Source organism: Pristis pectinata, chromosome 10 (genome assembly GCF_009764475.1).
Source record: "Pristis pectinata isolate sPriPec2 chromosome 10, sPriPec2.1.pri, whole genome shotgun sequence".
Classification (NCBI taxonomy): domain Eukaryota; kingdom Metazoa; phylum Chordata; class Chondrichthyes; order Rhinopristiformes; family Pristidae; genus Pristis; species Pristis pectinata.
Window position 1 is genome coordinate 10,246,261 of NC_067414.1, and position 26,386 is coordinate 10,272,646.

At 40.8% G+C, this 26,386-nt stretch overlaps 1 protein-coding gene across 1 annotated transcript in view; it reads right to left on the minus strand.

Moving 5' to 3' along the window:
- Positions 1–20,761: 20,761 nt before the first annotated feature.
- Positions 20,762–26,386, minus strand: part of disc1 (DISC1 scaffold protein) — an 89,971-nt gene continuing 84,346 nt past the window's right edge. The window contains exon 14 of the mRNA XM_052024851.1: positions 20,762–24,999. Within this exon, the coding sequence (XP_051880811.1) occupies positions 24,888–24,999 (112 nt within the window). The 3' untranslated portion in view covers positions 20,762–24,887. The remainder of the gene's footprint in view (positions 25,000–26,386) is intronic.

Below are 26,386 nucleotides of genomic sequence, written 5' to 3' on the forward strand. Positions count from 1 at the left end.
GATGATTCAAAATCTTGCAAAGGAAAACAGAAGTCAGCTGATTAAGGGTGTGCAACACACTCTTATATAACTGTGGAGGTAAGAACTTAAGTGAAACAACCAGAACAAGTGGGAGCCAATTACTATTCACCCTCTCCAACTTACCTAGGGAAATTTAATATATTCCTGCTCCAACTGCAGACTGCAATGCTCCAACCCAAGTACTGGGAGACACACCACAGGGCAAGTGAAATGAAAGCACGCTCGGTTCAAACCTTTTCAATGAGCTGATTTGAATGCTTCAAGAATGAGACCGATTCCTGAGGCCACAGGAGAACAGAAAGTGCTGCAAGTACTCAGCAGGTCAGGTAGCATTCTGTGGAAGGAGAAACAAAGTTGACATTTTAGGTCAATGGCTCTTCATTCTGAGGCAGGAGCTTGTTCTGAAACACATAATAGCTCCGGGTTGTAGAACAGCACAATTGGCTAGGTTATTGATGGTTCAGATTGGAATCTGCAAAGCGTACTAGGATGGTGATGGTGTTCCCACTCCCAATTTAAACTCTTTCCCTACCCCAGTCTGTGCTGGGAACCCCAGATATACTGTACTCTGACTGTGACTTAACTTTGAGGGGAAAAAACCTCTTCATCAATATATAGACAAAGGTGGTCTCCAAGGCCAGGTTCATTGCTGCTTCAATGAGTCAGGTAGGAAACATGATCGGTTAAGGCTCCAGGGTGAAACCCAAGCAGACCACCTACACATCAGCATGGAAACTGGAGGGGCAAAGAATGAAGCAGGAATGTACAAGAGATAAGTAAGCAGAAGGGTGGGAACAATTTAATTTTTATCAAAACATATTAAGAAATAAGAAAGTAAAAGACTGCTGTAAAACAGAGCATAGAAGTGTCTCCTAACTGATGTCAAATCAAAAAGCCCAAGATATATAAAACTCCTATAATCTGACATCTGATTGTTCAGAAATCCTGACAATCCAGCATCTGGCTCATTCATTAATCCAGAATGTGAGCCAGGGGTCCAGAGTGCAAGCGAGGTTTGCAGCCAAAGCCAGGGGTCTTGAGTGCATCTGGGACTGGGATCTGGAGTGTAGGTCAGATGTGCAGCCAGAGATGGGTTGGGATCCAGAATACCAAGGTTTGTGAACATCAACATGTTTGTAGCTGGAGCCACAGTCCTGAATGCTTAAATATTCCCCACTCCATTAAATTCACTGAGTTCACTGCAAAATTTGTTATACAATTTGTAATATGTAAAAAAAAGGGAAATAAAAGTGCATTTGGAAATCTACTAATCCAGCACTAACAAAATACTAAGGGTGCCGGATTATCAGAGTTTTACTGTAGTAGAGCACTCAATGGAGAATGGCAGTTCTTTTGGGTTCTGTACTTTCCATCGTCACTTAGAACATAGAACAGTACAGCACAGGAACAGGCCCTTCGGCCCACGACATCTGTGCTGAACATGATGCTGAATTAAACAAAATCTCTTCTGCCTGTACACGATCCATATCCCTCTATTCCCTGTATATTAATGTGTCTATCTAACAGCTTCTTAAACACCTATTGTATCTGCTTCCACCACTAACCCTGGAATTCTAAGGATCACTTTTTAATCAAAAAAATCACTTTCTTAAAGTCACTGAAGGCATGTGAATGCTGTTGCATTTATAGTCCATCCTTAATTATCCCTGAATTGCGAATTGAACCAGACTGGAGCCTCCTGAACTAATCAAGTTTCCCTGCCTGAAAGACATCAGTGAATGGTGGCATTTCTTTTAAAGACAGTCCAGTAGTTTCATGGTTACAGTTTGTGAGACTATCTTTTAAAATTAATTCCAGACTTATTTCATCACTTGAATTTAAATTCCCTAGCTGCAATTAATATGGGAATTAAATTCATGTCTTTGGATCAGCAGTTTAGAACATTGCCTACTAACCCAGTAACTATCCAGTATGCTACCATATACGTACCACAATGTAGCATTCACAGAATTGTGACTGGGTGTCACATTGCAAGGTGCCTACTCACTTGCCCTAATTGGGGTGCATGGTAAGTGGTAGATCCATGTGAATCTGAGATTAGAGTTTTTTGTTTCACAGTGAAGACAGTGAAACACATTACATTTTCAGCAGGGGAATTGAGGGTAACAGTAAATGCTGAGAACATTACCATAAATCCAAAGATTTTGACCCTCGAGGGGGTGGGGGTTATTTCTGACAATTGTTTTTCAGTGGTGTTGGGTACATGATATTATTTTTGACCTGAGCTCTTCAAATTTGTGATCATGTAGTAAAGCCCTTTATACTCTGTACTGCTCTACTCTCTCTCAATAAATTCTTATTACTTGGGGATAGATTTACTTCGATTCTGCACTGTGATGTTATTAAATGTGTCAAGGCCATTGTTTTACTGTATTAAAAATATATTTTTGACAGAATAAACGCTGCACAGTTAAACGCTGCACAGTTTTTTTGATAACAATAAGATATGAATGGTCTGAAGTCTGCAGCTGCCTATACTTGTTTACCACCAGCACTGCTGACTAGCTGTGTACACACGACAGGCAGAACAGTGATTCTGCCCTATAGGATAATTACAAATCTTGGCACTTTAATTATAATGCACTTTATTCAATGCATCCTTTTGCCCTTTTGATTTTTTCCAATTGTCTCTATCTATTTGGAACACATTTTCAGATTAATGTCTTTCACAACATGTTGTATATTTTAAACATTAGGTTTAATTGCAAAAATTTCATTTGCTGTCAAAGAGTGCAAAGTGAATGTGATTCCATTTTCCAACACAGTTGTCCCTCACCAAGAGAAAGACATTTGTAGGAGTTTGTAAAAACACTAAATTGCGTCCTGTGTTTCACCTATCAGTATAATACATGCCTCAGGGTCTTAGTTCCTTAAAGAAACACATGCAGTCATGATAAACTACTGCCGTCCTTGACCTTGTCCTCCATATCAACAGAGTGTGGGAAGAAAAATAGCAAGTCTAAAACTGCTGATAAAGATAGTCTGACACATTGCACCATCTGATAAAGGAGCAGCATATAAACTATGTTGTTAGGATTCCTGTTCCTGCTGTTTCTTGTTATGTGTGCCCCGTGTCAAAGTCATATCAAGGTATTAATCAGTGCTTTGCAGCATTTGGACTAAGATAAATGGAAAACCAAAATAAAAAGGAATAGGACTTTTTAAAGGCATTTCTTACTCCTTAAAATTTATGCTTACACTGATATAAGATTTATGTGTGCAGGGATACATTGATGAAGATATGGTATTTTGTAAATTAATAAAATAACTAAGAAAACCACGTTTGGCATTCGTGATGTTAGAACAGTGGCGCAATATCTCAAGTTATTGGACTTGAAATCCAGGAGCCTGGACAAACAGTTGAGAATCAATCCAGACTGTCATAGATCTTTGGAGTTCTCTACTGTGGATGCTGAACCTTGAATATATTTAAGACCTCAATGGACAAATATTTGGTCTATCGAGGAGTCAAGCATTTTAGGGAATATGCAGGAAAGTGAACCAAGGCCAAGGTGGCTAGAATTAACTCCTGCCTGAGCAAGGACCTGGACCTGCAGCAATTTGCCTGCCACCACAACAGGTCTACAGCAGATGCAATCTCAATGGCTCTCCTCTCTGCTTTGGAGCACCTAGATAACAGCAATACATACATCAGGCTACTGTGTATCAATTACAGCTTGGCGTTCAACACCATCATCCCCACAGTACTAATCAACAAACTTCAAAACCTAGGCCTCTGTACCTCCCTCTGCAACTGGATCCTCAACTTCCTTATTGGGAAACCACAGTCAGTGCGGATCGGTAGCAACATCTCCCCCTTGCTGACAATCAACACAGACACAACTCAAGAATGTGCGCTAGGCCGACTGCTCTACTCTCTCTACACTCATGACTGTGTGGCCAGGCACAGTTCAAACGCCATCTATAAATTCACCGATGACACCACTGTTGTTGGTAGAATCTCAGGTAGCGATGAGGAGGCGTACAGGAGTGAGACAGATCGTTTGGTTGAGTGGTGTCGCAACAACAACCTCGCACTCAACGTCAGCAAGGCCAAGGAATTGATTGTGGACTTCAGGAAGGGGAAGTCGGGAAAACACACACCAGTCTTCATTGAGGGGTCAGCGGTGGAAAGGGTGAGCAGCTTCAAGTTCCTGGGTGTCAACATCTCAGAGGATCTATCTAGGGCCCAACACATTGATGCAATCACTAAGAAGGCACGCCAGCAGCTCTATTTCATTAAGAGTTTGAGAAGATTTGGTATGTCACCAAAGACTCCTGCAAATTTCTACAGATGTATGGTGGAGAGCATTATGACAGGTTGCATCACTGCCTGGTATGAAGGCTCCAATGCATAGGATCGAAATAGGCTGCAGAGGATTGTAGACTCAGCCAGCTCCATCACGGGCACAACCCCTCCCTGCATTGAGGACATCTTCAAGAGGTGGTGCCTCAAGTAGGTGGCATCTATCATTAAGGACCCTCACCATCTGGGACATGCCCTCTTCACATTATTCCCACAGGGAGGAGCCTGAAGACCCACATTCAACGTTTCAAGAACAGCTTCCTCCCCTCTGCCATCAGATTTCTGAATGGTCCATGAACCCATGAACACTACCTCATTATTCCTCTTTTGCTCTATTTATTTATTTTTGTAACTTATAGTAATTTTTATGTCTTTATGTCTTGCACTGTACTGCTGCCGCAAAACAACAAATTTCATGACATACGTCAGTGATAATAAACCTGATTCTGTAAGATCTTATTGAATAGCAGTACAGGCTTGAGGAGCCATATGTTCTATATTTTCTTATTTCTTATTTTCTTAAATTCCATCTAAGGAATTTAAGTTAAGATTTTTAAAATAACTTCTGTCTCAGTCTCAGTAATAGTGACCATCAAACTACCAGATTTTCATTACAAAGTTCATCTGGTTCACAAATGTCAATAGTCACTAGTATCAATGATTTGGATAAGAATGCCTTTAAAAAGTCCTATTCCATTTATTTTGTTTTCCATTTATCTTAGTCCACATGCTGCAAAGGACTGATTAATACCTTGATACGACTTTGACATGGTTAGTATGTTTGCAGATGACACTAAAACAGGTGGTATCGTAGACAGTGATGTGGTTATCATAATTATAGTGGAATCTTGTTCAGCTGTGTAAGTGGGCTGAGGAATGTCAAATAGAGTTTAGTTCAGATAGTTGCATTTTTGGGAAGACACATCAGGGTAGGACTTTCATGGTGAACGGTAGGGCCCTGGGGAGTGTGGTAGAACAGAGGAACCTTAGGAGTACAAGTACATGGTTCCCTGAAAGTGGCGTCACAGGTAGGCAGGGTGGTGAAGAAGCTTCTGGCATGCTGGCCTTCATCAGTCAGGGCATTGAGAATTGCAGTTGGGATGTTATGTTGCAGTTGTACAAGATGTTGGTGAAGGCTGCATTTAGAATATTGTGTTCAGTTCTGGTCACCATGCTATAGGAATGATGCCATTTAGCTGGAAAGAGTGCAGAAAAATTTTACGAGGATGTTGCCAGGACATGAGGGACTGAGCTATAGAGAGAAGATTGAGCAGGCTAGGACTTCATTCACTGGATCATAGGAGAATGAAGGGTGATCTGACAGAGATGTATAAGATCATGAGGGGCATAGATAGGGTGAATGCACACAGTGTTTTTCCCCCAGGGTTGCAGAATCAAGAACTGGAGGGCATAGGTTTAAGGTGAGTGGAGAGAGATTTAATAGGAACCTGATGGGCAATCTTTCCACCCAGAGGGTGGTCCATATATTGAATGAGTTGCTAGAGGAAGTGGTTGAGGCAGGTATATTAAAATTTAAAAAGACACTTTAGACAGGTAAACATGGATAGGCAAGGTTTAGAGAGATATGAGCCAAAGCAGGCAAATGGGCTTAGCTTAGATGGGTATCTGGTCAGCATGGACCAGTTGGGCAGAAGGGCCTGTTTCTGTGCTGTATGACTCTATGAACCTCTAGCTTAATAATATGACTCCAGACCCACAATAATGTGGTTAACTCTTCTTAATTGCCTACTGAAATGGCTCACCAACAATGAAACCCAATGGGCCATCTGCCATTGACCAAGGAACCAATTCATTCATGGCAATGTTGCTCCAAGCCCAGCAGACATTGCAAAGTCCTACTCAAAACTATCCAGGGACTGGTATCTAAATTAGGAGAAATGCCCCACAGATTAGTCAATCCAAAGCCTAACAGAATCATACATGCAACCAATGTGCCAGACTCTTCCTTCAAAGTCCCCAGAATAAAAACAGAAAACACTTGAAACAATCAGCAATTTAGACAGTATCTTTTGGGTCTTTGAAACGTTACTCTGTTTTCTCTTTCAGAGATGCTGCCTGACCTGCTGAGTATCTCCAGAATTTGTGGCTTACTATTGGGCATCTGTGAGGCACTGTGGACTATCAGGGCTGCAGACTTGTAATTCACCACAATCTGTAACCCCATGATGCTCTATATCCTTCATTCTGCCTTAATATTCATGCAAAGGAATCAATTCTATTTCAATATGAAGTGTAGACAGCATCCTGGGAGTAGCAACAGGAGCACTTGAAAGTGAAGTACCAATCTGGCAAAGCTGTAACATGGCTGTAGCATGGTCCAACCATGGACCAAAGAGCTGAATGTCAGAGTGAGTTGGGAGTGATTACCCTTGACATCAGGCAGTGTTTGACTGAATGTGGCATCAAAGGAGTCCCTGGTATAAAATTTAAGTCATTGGGCGCCAAAGAGAAAAAATCCAGTGGTTACAATCAGATCTTGCTCAAAGGAAGGTGACTGTGGTTGGTGTAATTCAGTCCTCCCAACCTAAGGACAATGCCAATGGAGTTTTTCAGGGCTATGTCTGAGGCCCAACCACTTTAGCTGCTTCATCAATGACCTTCCTTCCACCATTTTGTCAAAAGTAGGAATATTTGTTGATGATTGCACAACGTTTAATTCCATTGACAGCTCCTCAGCGAATAAAGCAGTCCATGCCACCCACAACGGGAACGCCAGACCAGAACATTCAGGCAAGGGCTGATTAGTGGCAAGTACCATTCATGTGCAAAAAATGCTAGGCAATGACCATCTCCATGAAGACAGAACCTAACCATCTATCCTTGACTTTCAATGGCATCATCAACATTTTGGGGCTGGCGGGGCGCGGGGTATAACTTCTGACCTAAAAACTCAAATGAACCAGCCAACATAAATACAAAGGCTGGGTATACTGCAGTGAATAACAGCACAGCCTTTTCACCATCTATAACACACAACTCATCCGATTGACGGAATATACAGTTGCAACAACACTCAAAAAGGTTGACTCAGTTGAGGATGAAGCTACCTGCTCGACTGTACTAACCCAATGTAACTGCACTGTGTAATGAAATGACCTGTACGATCAGTATGCAAGACAAATTTTTCACTGTACCTCAGTACAAGTGACAATAATAAACCAATAACAATACCCCATCCACCAGCCTAAACATTTATTCCCTCCACTAGCGGCACACAGTATCTACAAAATGCACTGCTCTTACCCTTCTAGCAACTCCAGTAGCAACCTCCAAAATCTATAACCTCCACCAGGAAGGTGGACAAGGGCAGTAGGTGCGTGGGAACATACCACATTCAGGTTCCTTTCCAAGTTGTATGCCATCATGACTTAAAATATCTATCACTGTTCCTTCATTGTTGTTGGAAACTGCCAGCCCAATAGGCATTCTGACAGTACCTTCATCAGAAGGGCTGCAATGATTCAAGGCAGCAACTCACCACAGAGCACTGGGTCAATGACCTTGCGAGCAATTATCTAGATTCTCAAAATTCAATGAATTTAGAGAAGTATTTTTGAGATTATTATATTTGTGGTAATTGCTGGATCAAGTAAGAAAAAGTTGCAAGTACCTGGGCTCTGGTTGGCATTTAGTTTTATACACAAGCGGATATTTGAGTCTCATTACACGTGACATAAAAATAAAAACAAATATTGCTGGTAATATTCACCAGTCAGGCAGTATTCTGTGGAAAGAGAAACAGAGCTAATATTTCAGGTCAATTACCCTTCATTAGAACTGATCTGCCATTGACCTGAAATTATGACTCTGTTTCTCTCCCCACAGATGCTGCCTTACTTGCTGAGTTTTTTCAGCACTTTGTTGTTATTTCAGATTCCTTTCAAAATACAGTTTTTGGATTTACAGTCTGGGTTCTCACTGTCCCTCATTCTTTCTCTCCCCCTTCTTCTAAATATGGCGAGATTCATGGAGGGACTAAGTGAATCATGGAGGAACGCAGTGAATCACCTCACCAGCCATAGTTCAGTTGGTAGCACTCTCGCTCAAAGGTACTGGCTTCACTACACACTCCAAAGACTTGAGTACAAAAACCTAGGCTTACTACAGTTATCAGGGTAGGTATAAGGAGGGAGCAGCATTGTTAGAGGTGTCAGATTTGGATGAGAGATTAATCCATGACCTCATCTGCCCTCATGGTAAAAGATCTATATAAATACTTAAACAAGGTGGTGGTGGGGGTGGGTGGCAGGGGGATGGGGGGAGCTAAGGGAGTTCACCCTGGTGCCCTGGTCAATATTTACATCTCAATAACATGAAATCAGATTATCTGGCCGTTATCATATTATTGTGTGCGGGAGCTTGCGTGCTTTTTGCGCAGTAACTACACTTAGAAAATGCTTAATCTTCTTCTGTAGTGATTTGCGATTCATAGATCATAGAACAGTACAGCACAGTACAGGCCCTTCGGCCCACAATGTTGTGTCACCCTATATGAACACTGACTCAATTATCAATCTAACCCTTCCTTCCTACACAGCCCATACATAACTCTCCATTTTTCTTACATCCATGTACGTATCTAAGAGCTTTTAAATGTTCCTATTGCCATCAGCCTCTACCACCACCCTGGCAGTCCGTTGCAGGCACCCACCACTCTGTGTAAAAAAAAACTACCTCTGACATCTCCCCTAAATGTTCCTCCTCTGACCTTAAACTAATGTCCCCTGGTAATTGGCCATTGCCATCCTGGGGAAAAGGTGCTGGCTGTCCACTCTGTCTATGCCTCTCATAATCTTATACACCTCTATCAAGTCACCTCTCATCCTGCATCACTCCGAAGAGAAAAGCCCCAGCTCGCACAACCTTTCCTCATAGACATGTTCTCCAATCCAGGGCAGCATCCTGGTAAATCTCCTCTGCACCCTCTCTAAAGCTTCCACATCCTTCTTATAATGAGGTGACCAGAACTGAACATAAGCGGGGTCCAACCAGAGTTTCTATAGAGCTGCAACATTACCTCATGGCTCTTGAACTCGGTACCCCAACTAATGAAGGCCAACATACCATATGCCTTTTAAACCACCCTATCAATTTATATGACAACTTTTGAGGGATCTATGGACTTAAACCCCAAGATCCCTCTGTTCCTCCACACTGCTAAGAATCCTGCCATTAACCTTGTACTCCAACCTTCAAATTCGTTCTTCCAAGTATATAACTTCACACTTTTCCAATTGACTCCATCTGTCACTTCTCCGCCCAAATCTGCAAGCTGTCTATATCCCATTGTAACCTACGACAACCTTCATACACTATCCACAGCACCTCCAACCTTTGTGTCATCCACACCACTACTAATCCATCCCTCCACTTCCTCATTCAAGGTCATTTACAAAAATCACAAAAAAGTAGGGGTCCCAGAGCAAGCCCTGCGGAACACCACTAGTCACTAACCTCCAGGCAGAATATTCTCCATCTACTAGCCAATCCTCTGCCTTCTGTGGGTGAGCCAATTCTGAATCCACACAGCCAAGTCCCCACGGAATCCCAGGCCTCATGACTTTCTGGATGGGGAACCTTGTCAAACGTCTTACTAAAGTCCATATACACCACAATCCACCACTCATACCTTCATCTATTTGTCTTGTCACCTCCTCGAAAACTCAATTAGGCTCGTGAGGCATGACCTGCCCCTCACAAAGCCATGCTGACTATCCCTAATAAGACTATGCTTCTCCAAATGATCGTAAATCCTGTTCCTAAGAACCCTCTTCAACATTTGCCAACCTCTGACATAAGACTCACTGGTCTATAATTCCCAGGATTATCCCTATTACCTTTCTTGAACAAGGGAACAACATTAGCCATCCTCCAGTCCTCTGGTCCACTCCTGTGGCCAGGGAGGATGCAAATATTATCGTCAATGCCCCAGCAATCTCTCCCCTCGCTTCCCGTAGTAACCTGGAGTGTATCCATCCATCCCCGGGGACATATCTGTCCGAATGTTTTTCAGAAGCTCCAACACTACCTCTTTCTTAACCTCATCATGCTCCAGTACATTAGCCTGTTCTACGCTGACCTCACATTTGTCAAAGTCCCTCTCCTAGTGAACACTGAAGCAAAGTATTCACTAAGGTCCTCCCCTACCTCCTCGCCTACAGGCATGTTCCCCCTTTATCCCTGAATGGTCCTACCCTCAGTCTGGTCATCCTGCTGTTCTTCACAGACATGTAGAATGCCTTGGGGTTTTTCCTTAATCCTACTCACCAAGGCCATCTCATGTCCCCTTCTAGCTCTTCTAATTCTGTTCTTAAGCTTGTTCCTGGCTTCTCAAGAGCCCTGCCTGATTTTTGCTTCCTAAAGCTCAAGTATGCTTCCTTCTCCTCTTGACTAAATGTTTCACCTCTCTCGTTAACCATGGTTCCTTCACCCTGCCGTCCTTTCCCTGTCTCAGTGGGACAAACCTATCCAGAACCTCACACAAGTGTTCCCTAAACAGCCTCCACATTTCTGCTGTGCATTTCCCTGAGAGCATCTGTTCCCAATTTACACTCCCAAGTTCCTACCTAATATCGTCGCTATTAGCCCTCCCCCCATTAAAAATTTTCCCTTATCGTCTGCTCTTATCCTTGTTCATGGCTATGTGAAAGGTCAGGGAGTTGTGGTCACTATCTCCAAAATGCCACGCCCACCAAGAGGTCCTTCACCTCAGTGCTGGAGACCTGGCCGCTGTGGCTTTCCCCTGGTAGGTCAACCCTCCCAACAGTATCCAAAACGATGTTATTGAGGGGAATGGCCACAAGGGTACCCTGCAGCTGACTGCCTATTCCTTCCTCCTCCTGCTGGTTACCCAGCTACCTGCATCCTAGGTGTGACTGCCTCCCTGTAAGTCCTGTCTATCATCTCCTCAGTTTCCCGAATGATCAGTTCATCCATCTCCAACTCAGTTCCAGTTCCCCAACACGGGTCTGTGAGGAGCTGCAAGCCGGATGCACTTCTCACAGGTGTAGTCATCAGGGAACTGGAGGACTCCCTGACTTCCCACATCCTGCAAAAGGAGCAAACTACTGCCCTGCCTGTCATTTCCAACTTCTCTAACTGTGCAATAACAAAGAAAGAAAGACGACTTACCAGACCTCACTTTAGCCTCCGTTCACTTCCTCCGTATCTTCTCGCCGAAGCCTCTGAGCAAAGCCCCAAATTCCCCACTCTTACACTGAGCCACTCTTACAATGGCCCGCTGCTAACTTGACGTTTATGAGGTCCTGAAAGATGCTATAGAAATGCTAGCCTTTCTTTTGGTCAGTGGAATATACACAATAATGAATCTGATTCTCATACATTGAATGATTCAGCAGTCATCCCTCCTCCCTGACCCAGGGCCCAATAAGACTCATTACTGTAGCACAAGCAAGGGGCCAATAAATGTCAATCAGTAGGAGGGGCCATTGAAACCTTCTACAGTTATCTGAGGCTCAAAAATAAGCAAAGCCTTACATAAAGACACAGAGACAGTATACAGTGTTCAAGTATGGCATCAGACACCCTTAAACAGGACATTGTTTTTGTATTGGAGCTAGATTCTCAACCAGAAAGATCTATCGCGATACACTTTGTTTAGCTGTCTACTACTAAACAATTACTATGACTTCAAAAATAAAAATGTTAATTGGCTTCCTATATATGAAAGCTTACTAATTAAACTAAACCCTGTGAAGAATCTGGGTAAGCTTGGGTGGAGAGAAAAGTACGCTGGGACTATACTCATTGGAATTCAGAAGAATGAGAGGGGATCTTATAGAAAGTGCAGGAGGTCCAGAAGGTTAAGTTGCTTGGCATTCAGGATGAAGTAGCCAAATGGATTCAGCATTGGCTTAGTGGGAGAAGCCAGAGATTGGTAGTAGATGGTTGTCTCTTTGACTGCAGGCCTGTGACTATTGCTGTGCCGCAGGGATTGGTGCTGGGTCCATGTTGTTTATCATCTATATTAATGATTTAGATGATAATGTGGTGAACTGGATCAGCGAATTTGAGGATGACACCAAGATTGGGGGCGTAGTGGACAGTGAGGAAGGCTATCAAAGCTTGCAGCGTGATCTTGACCAGCTAGGAAAATGGACTGAAAAATGACTGATGGAATTTAACGCAATAAGTGTGAGGTGAGGACAAACCAGGGTAAGGCTTACACAGTGAATGGCAGTGCTCTGAGGTGTGCGGTAGAACAAAGGGACCTGGAATACAGATCTATAATTCCTTCAAAGTGGCATCACAGGTAGACAGGGTCATAAAGAGAGCTTTTGGCACATGGCCTTCATAAATCAGGACATTGACTACAAGAGTTAAGATGTTATGTTGAAGTTGTACAAGACGTTGCTGAGGCTGAATTGAGAGTATGGTGTGCAGTTCTGGTCACCTACCTACGAGAAAGATATCAATGGGCTTGAAAGAGTGCAGAGGAAATTTATAAAGATGTTGCCAGGGCCTGAGGACCTGAGTTATAGGGAAAGGTTAGGACTTTATTCCCTGGAGTGCAGGAGAATGAGGGGTGATCTTATAGAGGTATACAAAATTGAGGAGTATAGATAGGATGAATGCATGCAGGCTTTTTCCCCAAAGGAAGGGTGAGACTAGAACTAGAGGTCATAGGTTTAGGGTGAAATGTGAAATATTTAAGGGGAATCTGAAGGGAAACTTCTTCACTCAGAGGGTGGTGTGAGTGTGGAACGAGCTGCCAGCAGAGGTGGTAGATGTGGGTTCAATTGTAACATTTATTGGTATTGATATATTATTGTCACTTGTACCAAGGTACAGTGAAAAACTTGTCTTGCATACTGATCATACAGATCAATTCATTACACAGTGCAGATACATTGAGTTGGTACAGAGTGCATTGAGGTAGTACAGGTAAAAACAATAACAGAATACAGAGTAGTGTCACAGCTACAGAGAAGGTGCAGTGCAGGTAGACAATAAGGTGCAAGGTCATAAGGTAGATTGTGAGGTCAAGAGTCCATCTCATCGTATAAGAGAACCGTTTCAATAGTCTTATCACAGTGGGATAGAAGAGACGATTTAAGAGAGGTTGGATAGGTAACATAAGGCAGGCATGGTAGTGTAGCGGTTAGTGCCAACGACCTGGGTTCAATTCTGGCCACTGTCTGTAAGGAGTTTGTACGTTCTCCCCATGTCTGCATGGGTTTCCTCCGGGTGCTTTGGTTTCCTCCCACATTCCAAAGACATACGGGCTAGGAAATTTGTGGGCATGCTATGTTGGCGCTGGAAGCATAGCAACATTTGCGGGCTGCACCCAGAACACGCTACGCCAAAGATGTATTTCACTGTGTGTTTTGACGTACGTGTGACTAATAAAGATATCTTATCTTATCTTACATTAATGGGAGGGTCTTGGAGGGATATGGTCCAGGTGCAGGTAGATGGGACTAGGCAGAAGATCAGGTTGGCATGGAGTAGATGGGCCGAAGAGCCTGTTTCTGTACTGTAGTGCTCTATGACTCTAAACATATAAAATTATGAAAGGGATAGATAAGCTAGAGGCAGGAAAGTTATTTCCACTGGTAGGTGAGACCAGAACTAGGGGACAGAGCCTCAAGATAGTTGAATGGTGGAGCAAGCCCAATAGCCTACTCCTGCTTCCATTTACTATGTTTCTATGTAATTAACTGCAACAGGACACAAAAAAAGAGGTTAGCAGAATGGGGAGACAAATGCTAGTTGAAATTTAATACAAAGTAAGGCACTTGAATAGGTAAGGCGTACAGGGATATGGACCTAATGTGGACAAAACGGGATTAGTGTAAATGGGCAAAGAGGTCAGCATGGATGTGGTGTGCCAAAGGGCCTGTTTCTGTGCAGTACAACACTAAATCTGGTGTGATCCATAATGGCGATATGGACAAGAAGAGGCAATGACCACATAATGGCATAGTTCTAAAGAGTGCACAGGAACAGAGGAAACTAAATGATCTTTTAAGATAGCACAATATATTGAGAGAGTAGTTAGCAACTTGAATCATCACCATGAATGAACTGCAAGTTTTCATCTGAATATCCTCCTGGATCAAAATTAAGATCAGGTCAAACCAGCATAAAGACACTAATTTCTCCTTTTAGTGTAAAAAAAAGGCAGAACAATCAAAGCTAGTTTTGTTATTTCATGGAATAAAGTTCTCACTAAACATTCATACGCTAATGGAGAATTTGTTAAGAATAACGCAGATGTGGTTGCAATTTTAAGTTCCAGAGAGCAAATCCTCAACAACTAATAAATCCCAATTTCCAAAAGACTTAAGTGTAGCCACCATGAAGCAGGTGTTTAAGTGGGTTTCCATAAATTCCTTTGACTCCTTAGCAATAAAAATGCATCTATAAGAATTGTACCTCTCTTGAATTTTACTACATGCTGCTGCAAAGGTCAATAGCTTCGGTCACAGCACTGTAGAGGTTAAAGTTCTTCCTAATTCAAATTTTCTTGTCTGTAAATTCAGTTTTTAGCATTTTCTGTGCCATGTACTTAGTTTGATTCAAATTGTTGGATAACTATTTTCTTCACTGCTTTAAACAAATTCAAAAGGTTCAGTGTTGTTTATATAAAAATCTGCAGATTTGTCGCTGCTGAATCTCCTACAGCTCTTCTCTTCATGCTGAAATTAAAAGACTTTATTTGATTAATCAGCTGCTTAGTTGTTAATATCTTCTTCTTTGGCAGTCCCTTGGAGTTGAGGATGATTTTCTTCCACTCCAGTTGTGGATTCGGATGTGGCCAATAAGACTAATGTGCAATCTTCAGTTTTGTTAAAGGTTGAACAGGAAGTGTTTGATGGGAAGATGGCAGACTTCATCTGCAGTTTTGGACAAGGTTCTGAGTGCCCCAGAAAAGACTACAGTTCTCAGTGTCATCCCAGATGTTCCCTCCACTGAGGTCAGGAACTTACCCAAGACACTGAGGATTTACATTTTTCCCCAAGGAGGTTCTGAAAATGTCCTTAAATCATTTCCTCTGTCCTCCAGGTAACCTCCTGAGAGCTCAGAGTAGAGTGCCCATTTTGGGAATATGGTGTTGGGCAGTGGGACGCTTCTTGGAAAATGAAATGTTGTGGCAAGGAGTAAAGTAAGCATCAGAATAGTGAGACTGCCTTGCTTAACCTCAGCCTGGAGAGGGACCAAATCTGTGGTCGATCATTTAGAATCTTGACCTGTATGCCATGATGCAGCAGATGTAGAATGGACACAAATCTGTAGAATGGACAGTCAAATCTGAGAAGGCTTCTTCACAGTCCCATTCAACTAATTGTGTGCTGAAATAGTTCAGTTAGGAGAGTGTTAGACTGAATATCCTAAGGTCCCTGGTTCAATCCTGGGTTTTGGCATAATTATTGTTGGAATTTTTTATAGGGGCGGCACGGTAGTGTAGTGGTTAGCATAACGCTATTACAGCGCCAGCGACCCGGGTTCAATTCCAGCCACTGTCTGTAAGGAGTTTGTACGTTCTTCCCGTGTCTGCGTGGGTTTCCCCCGGGTGCTCCGGTTTCCTCACGCATTCCAAAGACGTACAGGTTAGGAAGTTGTGGGCATGCTATGTTGGCGCCGGAAGAGTGGTGACACTTGCGGGCTGCCCCCAGAACACCCTACTTAAAAAGATGCATTTCACTGTGTGTTTTGATGTACATGTGACTAATAAAGAAATATCTTATCTTAATAAGAGTAAGAAGCTTTTGCAGGTCAAATAAAGCCACATACAGTTGTTGGTGCTACTAGGTTTGATGGGGAAGATGTCATATTGTCATTGTATACCCTATGGGTAACCAAACTAAATGGGAAATCAAGCTGTTGTTCATTTTTTAAAAGGGTGATTAACACTTTATCTGTAAAATTAGCAAACATCTCCCCTTTAGTTATTTTAAATAGATTGATCAATGATTTTTTACGGAAACAACTGCTGGACTGACAACTTATTCATACCTGTGGCTCAATAGACGAGGAAATTAAATTGCTAACTGAATTCAAGGGTTGAAAGGTCACATTCCTCAGAACAGCTTAATTTTGTTTGCATTAGCTATTTTTGGATCTGTGATTCTGCCTTTTGGTGACATATTTGATTAAAGTTATCATTTTGATGAGTTCACGGGTCTGAAAGCATTATCTGTCACATTATAACTGCCTATTTTATGACCCCCCCCCCCCTTAAGCAAAATAATTAAGGCTGGTGTCAGTCAGCAGGAAATAACTTACAATTTACCTAAAGCTGTTTTGCTTCCATTTCAACTATAATTGTTTCACTTTGCCGAATTTTGAAGCTTTTAGCATTATGTTTCATTTTTCAAAATATAAATAATATGAGATTACTTACAATGTTGTTTGTAAAAACATGACAGGAAGCATTGTTTTTAAACTCATTAGTCTTTCAAAGTTCCCTTCCTGCAGTGTAATTTTCCATGATTCTGCAACCTTTTGTCCTAAACATTTTGTTCTTAACCTTGCTTTACATCTCCTTGAAGACACCAGTCATTGGGAAGAATCTATGCATACCTACACTGACCTATCAATTTTAAACACTTCACTTCAATCAAATCACACAATCATCTTTTCTGTACTTACAACACATCCCAATTTTACAAATCTCACCTCGTATTTTTATTCTATCATGCCAGGCAGAATCCCAACACCCCATTACCACAATATGGTTGTTAAGAAGGCTTATGGTGTGTTAGCCTTCATTAGTCAGGGTATTGAGTTCAAGAGCCGTCAGGTAATGTTGCAGCTCTATAGAACTCTGGTTAGACCACACTTGGAGTATTGCGTTCAGTTCTGGTCGCCTCATTATAGGAAGGATGTGGAAGCTTTAGAGAGGGTGCAGAGGAGATTTACCAGGATGCTGCTTGAATTGGAGAGCATGTCTTATGAGGATAGGTTGAGTGAGCTGGGGCTTTTCTCTTTGAAGAGAGGGAGGATGAGAGGTGATTTGATAGAGGTGTACAAGGTGATAAGAGGCATAAATCGAGTGGACAGTCAGAGACTTTTTCCAGGGCGACAATGGCTAACACAAGGGGACATAATTTTAAGGTGATTGGAGGAAGACATAAGGGGGATGTCAGGTTAAGTTTTTTTACACAGAGAGTGGTGGGTGCGTGGGACGCACTGCCAGCAGAAGTTGTGGGGGCAGATACAGTATATTAGGGACATTTAAGAGACTCTTAGATAGACACATGAATGATAGAGAAATGGGGGGGCTATGTGGGAGGGAAAGGTTAGATAGATCTTAGAGCAGGATAAAATTCTAACTTAAATTTCTAATATCTTACACAGGTGTAGTAATACATCCGACAGCAACCAACATGAAAATTGCTAGGTCATTGTAGACAGTTATCTTAAATATTAGTAGCACCATTACTTCTCCATTGTCTGCAACTTCCAAGTGCATGGACTTGTACAGTATTATTAAATATAGCTTCCAATAACATTCATTATAGAGAAAACTGAACAGCTAATGGTAAACAAAGTGAAGATGTGAGGATTCCACACACAACCCACATCTGAGATGTCAACATGTCAATAAGATACGAACATGGTTAAGTTGAAGAACAATTTTGAGGGAAGGCAGGAAGTATCAGCATTAGTTATGCTTTCAGACCAGCAGAGGTTGCCGCTGAGGAGAAGCAAATTGAAGCAGAGTAGTAGTGAGGGTACAGTTTTAACAAAGCAAATTCACTCCACCTTTTTAAAAAAATAGACATTTTAAAGATTGTTTATAGCTTAAAGGGAAATTTTACATACAGAAGTTGTAAATAACAATTATAAATTTACAAAAACTGCTGGAAACACACATCTGGTAGCATCTGAGGAAAGAGAAAGAGAATTAACATTTCAGGTCATAGACCCTCCATCAGAACAGGAAAAGTGAGAAAACAAGTTAGTTTTAAGTTGCAAAGAGGGTGGGGGAGAGATAGGCAGGATCAAGAGAATATCTCTGACAGGATGAGGTCAGGGTTACCCAGGTGACCTTGATGTAAACAGGTCATTCTGGTTAACGGATTAACGAGGACAGTGAGAACAGAAAAAACAAAACAACACATTAAAGCTGTGCAGATCAGAGCTGTTGCCAATATGTGAAACCAAAAGAAAATGCTGGAAATTGTTTTAGCTTGCTCTTGCCCCAACACCAAAGATATTTCTCCCCATCTTGACTCCATCCTTTCTCCTCTGATCTAGTTCGTTCCCACATAAAATCATGAAACCTCTGATGCTCTCCACCACTTTGATAGTTTCCACTTTCCTGGTCACAAATGGCTCATCTTTAGCATGGAAATAGAATCCCTCAACACCTCCACCACATCACAGTGGCTTGCTTCTTTCTAAAGAGGCCCAACCAGTTCCTCTTCACTAATGCACTCATTCACCTGGCTGCACTTGTTCTCACATTGAACAATTTCTCCTTCAACTCCACTCACTTTCTCCAGGTAAAAGGTGTAGCCATGGGAACTCGCATGAGCCCAAGCTACACCTGTTTGGACCCTCTCCCTTATCTTTTTTTCCAGTACATCAATGAATGCATTGATGCTGGTTCCTACACTCACACAGAACTTGAAAATATTATTACTTTTGCTGACAATTTCCATCAGCCCTCACTTACATGTTTCATCTCTGACTTCCCTTCTTTTTTTGGATTTCTTTGTCTCACTGTCAGGGGATAGGCTAGTGACAAATAACCATTACGTCCACAGACTCCCTTAGCTATAAAGGCTATCTTTGTTCCCACCTTGCTTCCCATAAGGACTCCATTTATTCATATCTGCTCTGATGATGAGACTTTCCACATGGGTGCTTCTGAAGTGGCTTCCCTTTTCCTTAACTGTGGTTTCTCATCTACCATGGTTGGCAGAACACTCAGTCATGTCTCTATTTCCCATGCCCCTGCTTTCACCCTTCTCCTCCAGGACAGAACAAGGATAGGGTTTTCATCTTCCACCACACCAGCCTTTAAAATCAACAAATTATTCTTCACAACTTCCACTGCTTTTATAGAGATTCCACCAGCAGACACATCTTCCTCTTCCCTCCTCCTGTAGACATTCTGAAGGGACCAGTCCCTTTATGAATCCTTGTTCCACTTTTCCAGCTCCACCAACTACTCCCCTTTTCACAGTATTTTCCCATGGAGGTGCAGCACCTGCTCTTATACCTCATTCCTTCCCATCATTCAAGGATGCAAGCAATCCTTCCAGCTCAAGTAGCAATTCACTTGAACTTCTTCCAATCTAGTGTATTGCATTCAGTTCTCATCATGCAGTCTCCTCTACACTGGAGAAACTAAACGGGTGACCATTGTGTAGAACACCTCTTTTCAGTTCACAAATGACCCTGAGTTTCAATTATCTGTCACTTCCATTCTCCATCCTTCTCCCACTCTGGCCAATCTGTGTGTGGCGTCTACACTGTTCCAATGAAGCCCAAAGTAAACTTCAAAAGCAACACCCATCTATGCATAGTGCAATTTTCTGGACTAAATATCAAAATCAACAATTTCAGATATCTCTCTTGTTCAGTTTACATCAGAATAGGCTAGTTCCACTGCAAGGTTAACCATCTGTACCATTCACTCAGTTCTTCTCTCTCCATAGACACTGGTTGATCTGCTACGTATTTCTAGCATTCTCCTTCTGGTTTCAGGTTTCATCAACAGAAGACATTGGGTTCACCAGACAATGCTGACTTCACCCTAGGAAAAGGTTCCCTTTGTCCGATCCAACCCTCCCAACCTCTCTGCAAGTTAAATCTAACATTTTTTTCATTTCTGACGAAGGGTTTGACCTGAAATGTTAACTCTGTTTCTCTTTCCACAGATGCTGCATGACCTGCTGAGTGTTTTCAGCATTTTCTGGTTTTTGATTTTCAGTTAAGCATTTCTATTTACAAAGCACGGGATAACAAAAAATAATCATACTTTCAAAACATTAAGTGAGCAACATGAATAATATTCTAAACAAATGATATTCAGAAACTATTTTAGATAAAATACATGTCTTAATCTAAAGGTGATAGGAGGGTGGGCACATCTATTTCTAACTTATCTTTGTCCTTCTCATGCTATCTTTTTAGAAAAAAAATGTTCACTTTTTAAAAAATGTGGTGCCTTACTTCATCCAACAATCAGACAAATTCAGAAAAACATGAGCTACTGCAGCATTCAAAGCTTTGATAGCAAATGAAGTAAAACAGAGAATTTCTTATTAACCAAGCATACTAGCTGATATATTAAAATCCATTTTGATAAATTACTCCAAGCAACTTTTTTTAATAATTTATTCTGTCAATTAATTGCATAGTTAAAATTGTAAATATGTATAATATATAAATATAACTTGGTTATTCAAAACATTGGCATTCTAAACTTCACCCATCAATCTCAAGTACAAAAGATAGTAAATTATATGGTTATTCTTGAGCTGCCTACATTATCATGGTCATTAAGATTTAGTAAAAAATATTTACAATGGATTTTTAAATACTTTTGTTAGTGGTAATACTTCTTATGTTTACATTTGCAGCTACCTTTTCATGCAGTTCTTAAAATAAACTACAAGTCCTCAAAAGAATAGAATATTCATGTATTTGACTTTAAAGGCTACAGAGGTGCTAAATAATGAAATTTCTGGCATTTGTAATGGAACTAGAAACCTTAATGGCTCAGTATTATTTTATTCATTTTCACAATGCATTGTCCATCCCCAATCTTCCTGACGTGCTGGCAGTGGGCCCTTAACCCACTAGTGTCCGTGTGGTTTGTAAAAGCTGGACAAATGAGTGGGCTATTAAGCCCATTCAAAGGACAGCCAAAAACATGAGAATAGATCTGAAGTCATTTGAATGTCAGACCAGAAAAAAAAAGGTTCTGTCCCTGAAGAGTACCATTGAACCACTTTTTAAACCAAAGAAAGATAGGTACAGAGTCACTTCTATTTGTACTAGTTTTTTACCAGGTTTACAAAGATTTTGAATGTTGAGAGATTAATTTATTATATAGCAATAGTGTTACTGAATACAATGAATCAATGTTCCTTGTCTTATTATACTTAGTAACACAAGATTTTCTTCTCAGAGTTTGCAGGATGGTTAAGTGTACCAGAAATAAACTCTTGTGAAACTTTGACCAACTGTGCTCCAATTTCCTCAGTATTATTTCATATAAGGAAGACATTCGCCAGGTGAAATAGCAGAGGATAGTCATAATAAAATACAACCTTAAAAGGAGCTGTATTACCTGCCTACTTGAAATGCTGGACCTATTAATTGACAACTTTACAATCCATTTCTGACATTTTACCCTCACCAACGATCTTGTTCCTCTTGTTCAAAAGAACTAGTATAACAAGTGGCCATCAACAAGCTTCAAGTTAAATGCCTATTAAGGAAGAGGTACGACGACTTGTTTTGACAATGACATTAAGATTCTCTTGCAGCTAACACAAAGAGCCAATATTATCTCCAGCAAGGGAATAAAAGTGGCAAATTCAGTGAGTCAAATGCATGGCAGGAGTCAGAAGTTAATAAATCCCAGCAACATAATACTGTGTAGGGAGAAGTTCAATAACTTCACCAGAAAGGGCAAGGAAGGCCATTAATTGTAAACTTTGCATTCCCTCTGCTGATAAAGGTGCCAATTGCTACAGTACATTGTTTTACCTCTTTCTTACAGGTATCAATAAATTCAAGATTCACTCCTTTGGCACCTTGGAGGCCAGAGGTGATCGCATTTCAGGGAAAAATCTGCTGTAAAGTCACCAACTATTGGGAGCCTTTTGTTGTTACAAAAAGGCCACTCAAATTTCCATCAATGGTATTCTTTGGAGACAATAACGTTGCCCAATACTTAAAGCACTGTACAAAAGTTCAGAATCTCTATGGAACAAATGTTAACCATCTAAGTAGCTCTCTTAAATGTCCTGTTCAAAAATTTGTGGTGACCATCACCACACAGCAATAGACTCGAGGGTGCTCTGCAGGACTTGAGAAACCCCCTGCAATGTGGCATCTCCTACTTGCCAATCACCTCAACAAAGTGCCTTCAGACCACCAGTGATCCATAGTAATAATTATTTTCAAGATTGTACTATGACCTGGTCCTTAGGCATCTCAACCTTGGCTAGCTGTTTCTTCTCAAGCACATAGAAACACCATTCCTCCTTTTCTTCCATCATTGAAGCTCATTGCTTCACCCAATCATTGGTAATGTAAATATAAATGAGACATTACTGAAGTACATAACATTCTGGAAGCATAATGTTAGTAAAGTGCATTCTGCCTAGTGCTAAACAGTGTAACAAACAAAATCTACATTATTTTGCATCTCTTTAAAAGGGAAAAGGACCCACCAGTTGTATTGCACTGTACCTCTTAAGTGCCTGAGAAGAATCAGTGAATAGTCAAGAGTTTTGTAACAGAGATTTCACTTTTGGTGAATTAAATGTTTATTCTGGTCACACCATTCACTTCTATTTGCATATTATACTGTGCTTGGAATGCCATTTCAAATCTTCATGGACCTTTGCTTTTTTGAATTTAATCAATGGAATCAGCTGTAACTAAAACTGCCTTGGCACTACTTCCAAAAAAAAGTACCATTCTATAGCTCATGCAACAAATTGCTTGTACAGTTTGAAGATGAGTGAATGATGATACCCTATATCCAGTGTAAGGGTAGAAACTGAAATTATAAGGAAATTGCATTGCACTTTTAGAATTACCAGCTTAATTTTCCATTGAAACTTCATTGGCCTTAACCTTTAGGCCATATACATTCACAAGAATAATCTCTTTTTATGTATTGTCATAGTAATGTTGGGCAACATCAATGAAGTTCCTCTGCTGGAAACATTAACCTTTTCAAAAGTTCACAGGCCATGCTCCTAGCAGCTATGCTGATATTCTACACACCAGTTACTTCCCATTGTACCCTTGGAGTTTGCAGTCATTGGGAGAGCATCAACTTTGTATCAAACCTTTTAATGGATTTCCAATGTATGCCTGGCCATGAAGTGAGGAAGCTTGCCACTTGCCTGATTTAGGTAGGCATATTGCCCAGGAGCCCCTTAAAATTTCCATTCAATACTCCCTTAGTCTGGTTTCCCTGGACTATTGCCCATTTTAATCCTGATTTATTTTCTTTCCTTTGGTGTACTACTTTCAAGACCTGAATGAGAAAGGATGCATTAACAATTGGAATAAGGAGCCCCAATGCCCATAGCTATCTCTACCATCACTGGGTAAAGGTTTGTGCTTTTGCTGTTTATTATATTGTTCAGAAACGTCAGGTACCAGCACAACTGTACTCCGCCATTTTCTGGTGAGTTCCACAAGCCGTTTGTCAGAATTACTGCATGATAATTAGGGAAATTCTGCCTTGTTATCTTCTAAGAAGAGGTCTAAAAGCAATTCAGAAAAAAGCAAGTTTGAAAATATTTAATGCAATGCATTGTCAGGTTCCGAAATGACTCAAACTAAGGAACACAGCTTCCAAAATGTAATGAAGGTTTACTTATGCCTATCTGGTGACTTGAATGAAACTGTCATTTATGGATGCATACTGTTACTATTATGGGGACTTTGGTGCCACTGTTAGATCCAAGGGAAGCAGTTTACATCAGTGACTCTTCCTTTAACAATGAACTTTGGCCATATTTGAATATCACCCCGTATCAATGGGAAATATAAATATCTAGCACCAAGCAGTAATCTAAGCACTGTCTGGAGTATCTGGGGTGATGGTAGCATCACCATTTGAAAATACTATAAGAGGGCTTACCTTTTACATGTGAAATATTTGAAACCCCCTTTTTTTTTAAATCAAACATGGTGTAGTTTCTTTTTCTTTCGCCACCAAGGCCACTTCAAACCTTTTGCTGCACAGGGGGCTAACTCCTCTGATCCTGAAAGAACCCATGTGGTCTTACTGAATGTTAGGAAACAAGATTTTACATTTAGTTTGTGAATAAGGAAGTTGATTTAACCAAACCATTTATACTGAACTGAGTGCACTGTGATATTCTTAGTAGAAAATGTCCCATTGATCATCTTCATTATTAATAATGAAAAAGTCAGAAATGTTCAAATAATGTAGTAGAGAAAATACTGTAAACTTGAATTATAGGAGGGCTTACCTTTTACATGTGAAATATTTGAACCCCCTTTTTTATTAAACATGGAAAGTTGCATCTTAGGCTTGATTTTTCAATACTTTGCTTCTAGTATTTTGTATAAAACAAGAGCAAGATTCACAATTAATTCTGATATTAGAAATAATTATCAATGTAAGTTGACTAACATTACAAGATTAATTTTAGACCCTGGCTTTAGAATTTTCAAATTCTAAATCAAGTGCTTATTAATGATTGTCATTTTTGTTACAGTAATTATTAATTCCATCTCTAAAATATTACAGCTAATAAAAGTGGAATGTTGCACATCAACATCAGGTGAATTTGCCCTCAGGCAATTCATTCTTTAGTCACCAGATGTTAACTACAAAATCTTCCGTCGTTCCCTCTTCCAAAGACAAAAGCTGTTTCAACATTGCCTGCAGTGCTTCTTTCACCATCTGGATTTCTCTTTGTAGATACTGTGGACATTATTAAGGATAAAACATGACAGTGATTAGTAGTTATTTTCTACAGGGTTGATTAGTTACCAGGTGCTTTGATTATTAAAATACCAGCCAGGCAAAGTTTAATAAAAGCTTTTTCAAATTAACTTTAAATATTTTGTTAATAAATATTTACAAATTTACACCTAAATAAAACACTTTTAATATTAATTCCACTTAATTTAGTCATTCATTTTTTGGGATGTGGATTTTGCTGGCAAGGCCTGCATTTACTGCCCTAATTATTCTTGAGAAAGTGATGGTGAACCACATTCTTGAACTACTGTATTCCTTCTGATGAAGATACATCCATAATTTTTTCATACTTTTCCAGGTCAGGATGATGCACAACTTGGAGGGGAGCATGCAGGCGATGTTGTTCTTATGAGTCTGCTGCCCTTTTCCTTCTAGGTGGTAGAGGTCACAACTTTGGGTGTTGTTGGAATGGTCTATGCAAGTAATTGTGATACTTCTGCAGGTGGTAGATACCATAGCCATGATGTGGAGGTGGTGGAGGATATTATGTTCAGACTGGTGGATAGCGTGCCAGTCAAGGGAGCTGCTTCGTCCTGGATGTTGTTGAGCAGCTTAGGTGTTGTTGGAGCTGACTCATCCACTTATGCCTAGTGTTTGTGGTGTCAGGATGCAAGTCACCTATCAATAGGATACCCAACCTCTGACCCTGATCTTGTAGCCACCGGTTTTCTGTGGCTGGTTGAATTAAATTTTTTGTCAATGCCACTGCACATCAATGGTTAGCAGTTAGACTCTCCCTTGTTAGAGATGGCCATCACCTGGCACCTTTTTTCCAATTCCCTCTTTAATATCAGAATGGAATTCTGCACTCATATGCTGAGCCCCACCATTGTTGAGGACGGGAATGTTCTTGGAGCCTTATCCTCCATAATCATCATTAGAATTTACAGTTGCACTGCAGAGCTTTGATCTGATCTATGGTATGTGGGACTGCTTAGCTCTATGTATGGCATTCTGTTTTTTGCTGCTTAACTAGTAGTCCTCTGTTGTGACTTGACCAGTCTGGCAACTCATTTTTAAGTACATCGGGTGCTGCCTCTTTTCTGCATTCCTCATTGAATCTCTGTCATAAGGTCATACTGCACACCATGTCCATGCTGACCTTCAAGTGCTCATCTAAGCTAGTCCCATTTTCCAGCACTTGACATGTAGCCTTCTATGCCCTAGTCATTCACATATTCATACAGATACCATTCATTTAGAATGGCATTGAGAATCTTTGCTTAAGGGAATGCACTTTCTTCGGCTGTGTGTTCCCCTCTAAATTCCCTACCCTTCTACTGAACAATACTCTCTGGTTTTAGACATCTCTTTCTTAATATCGACCC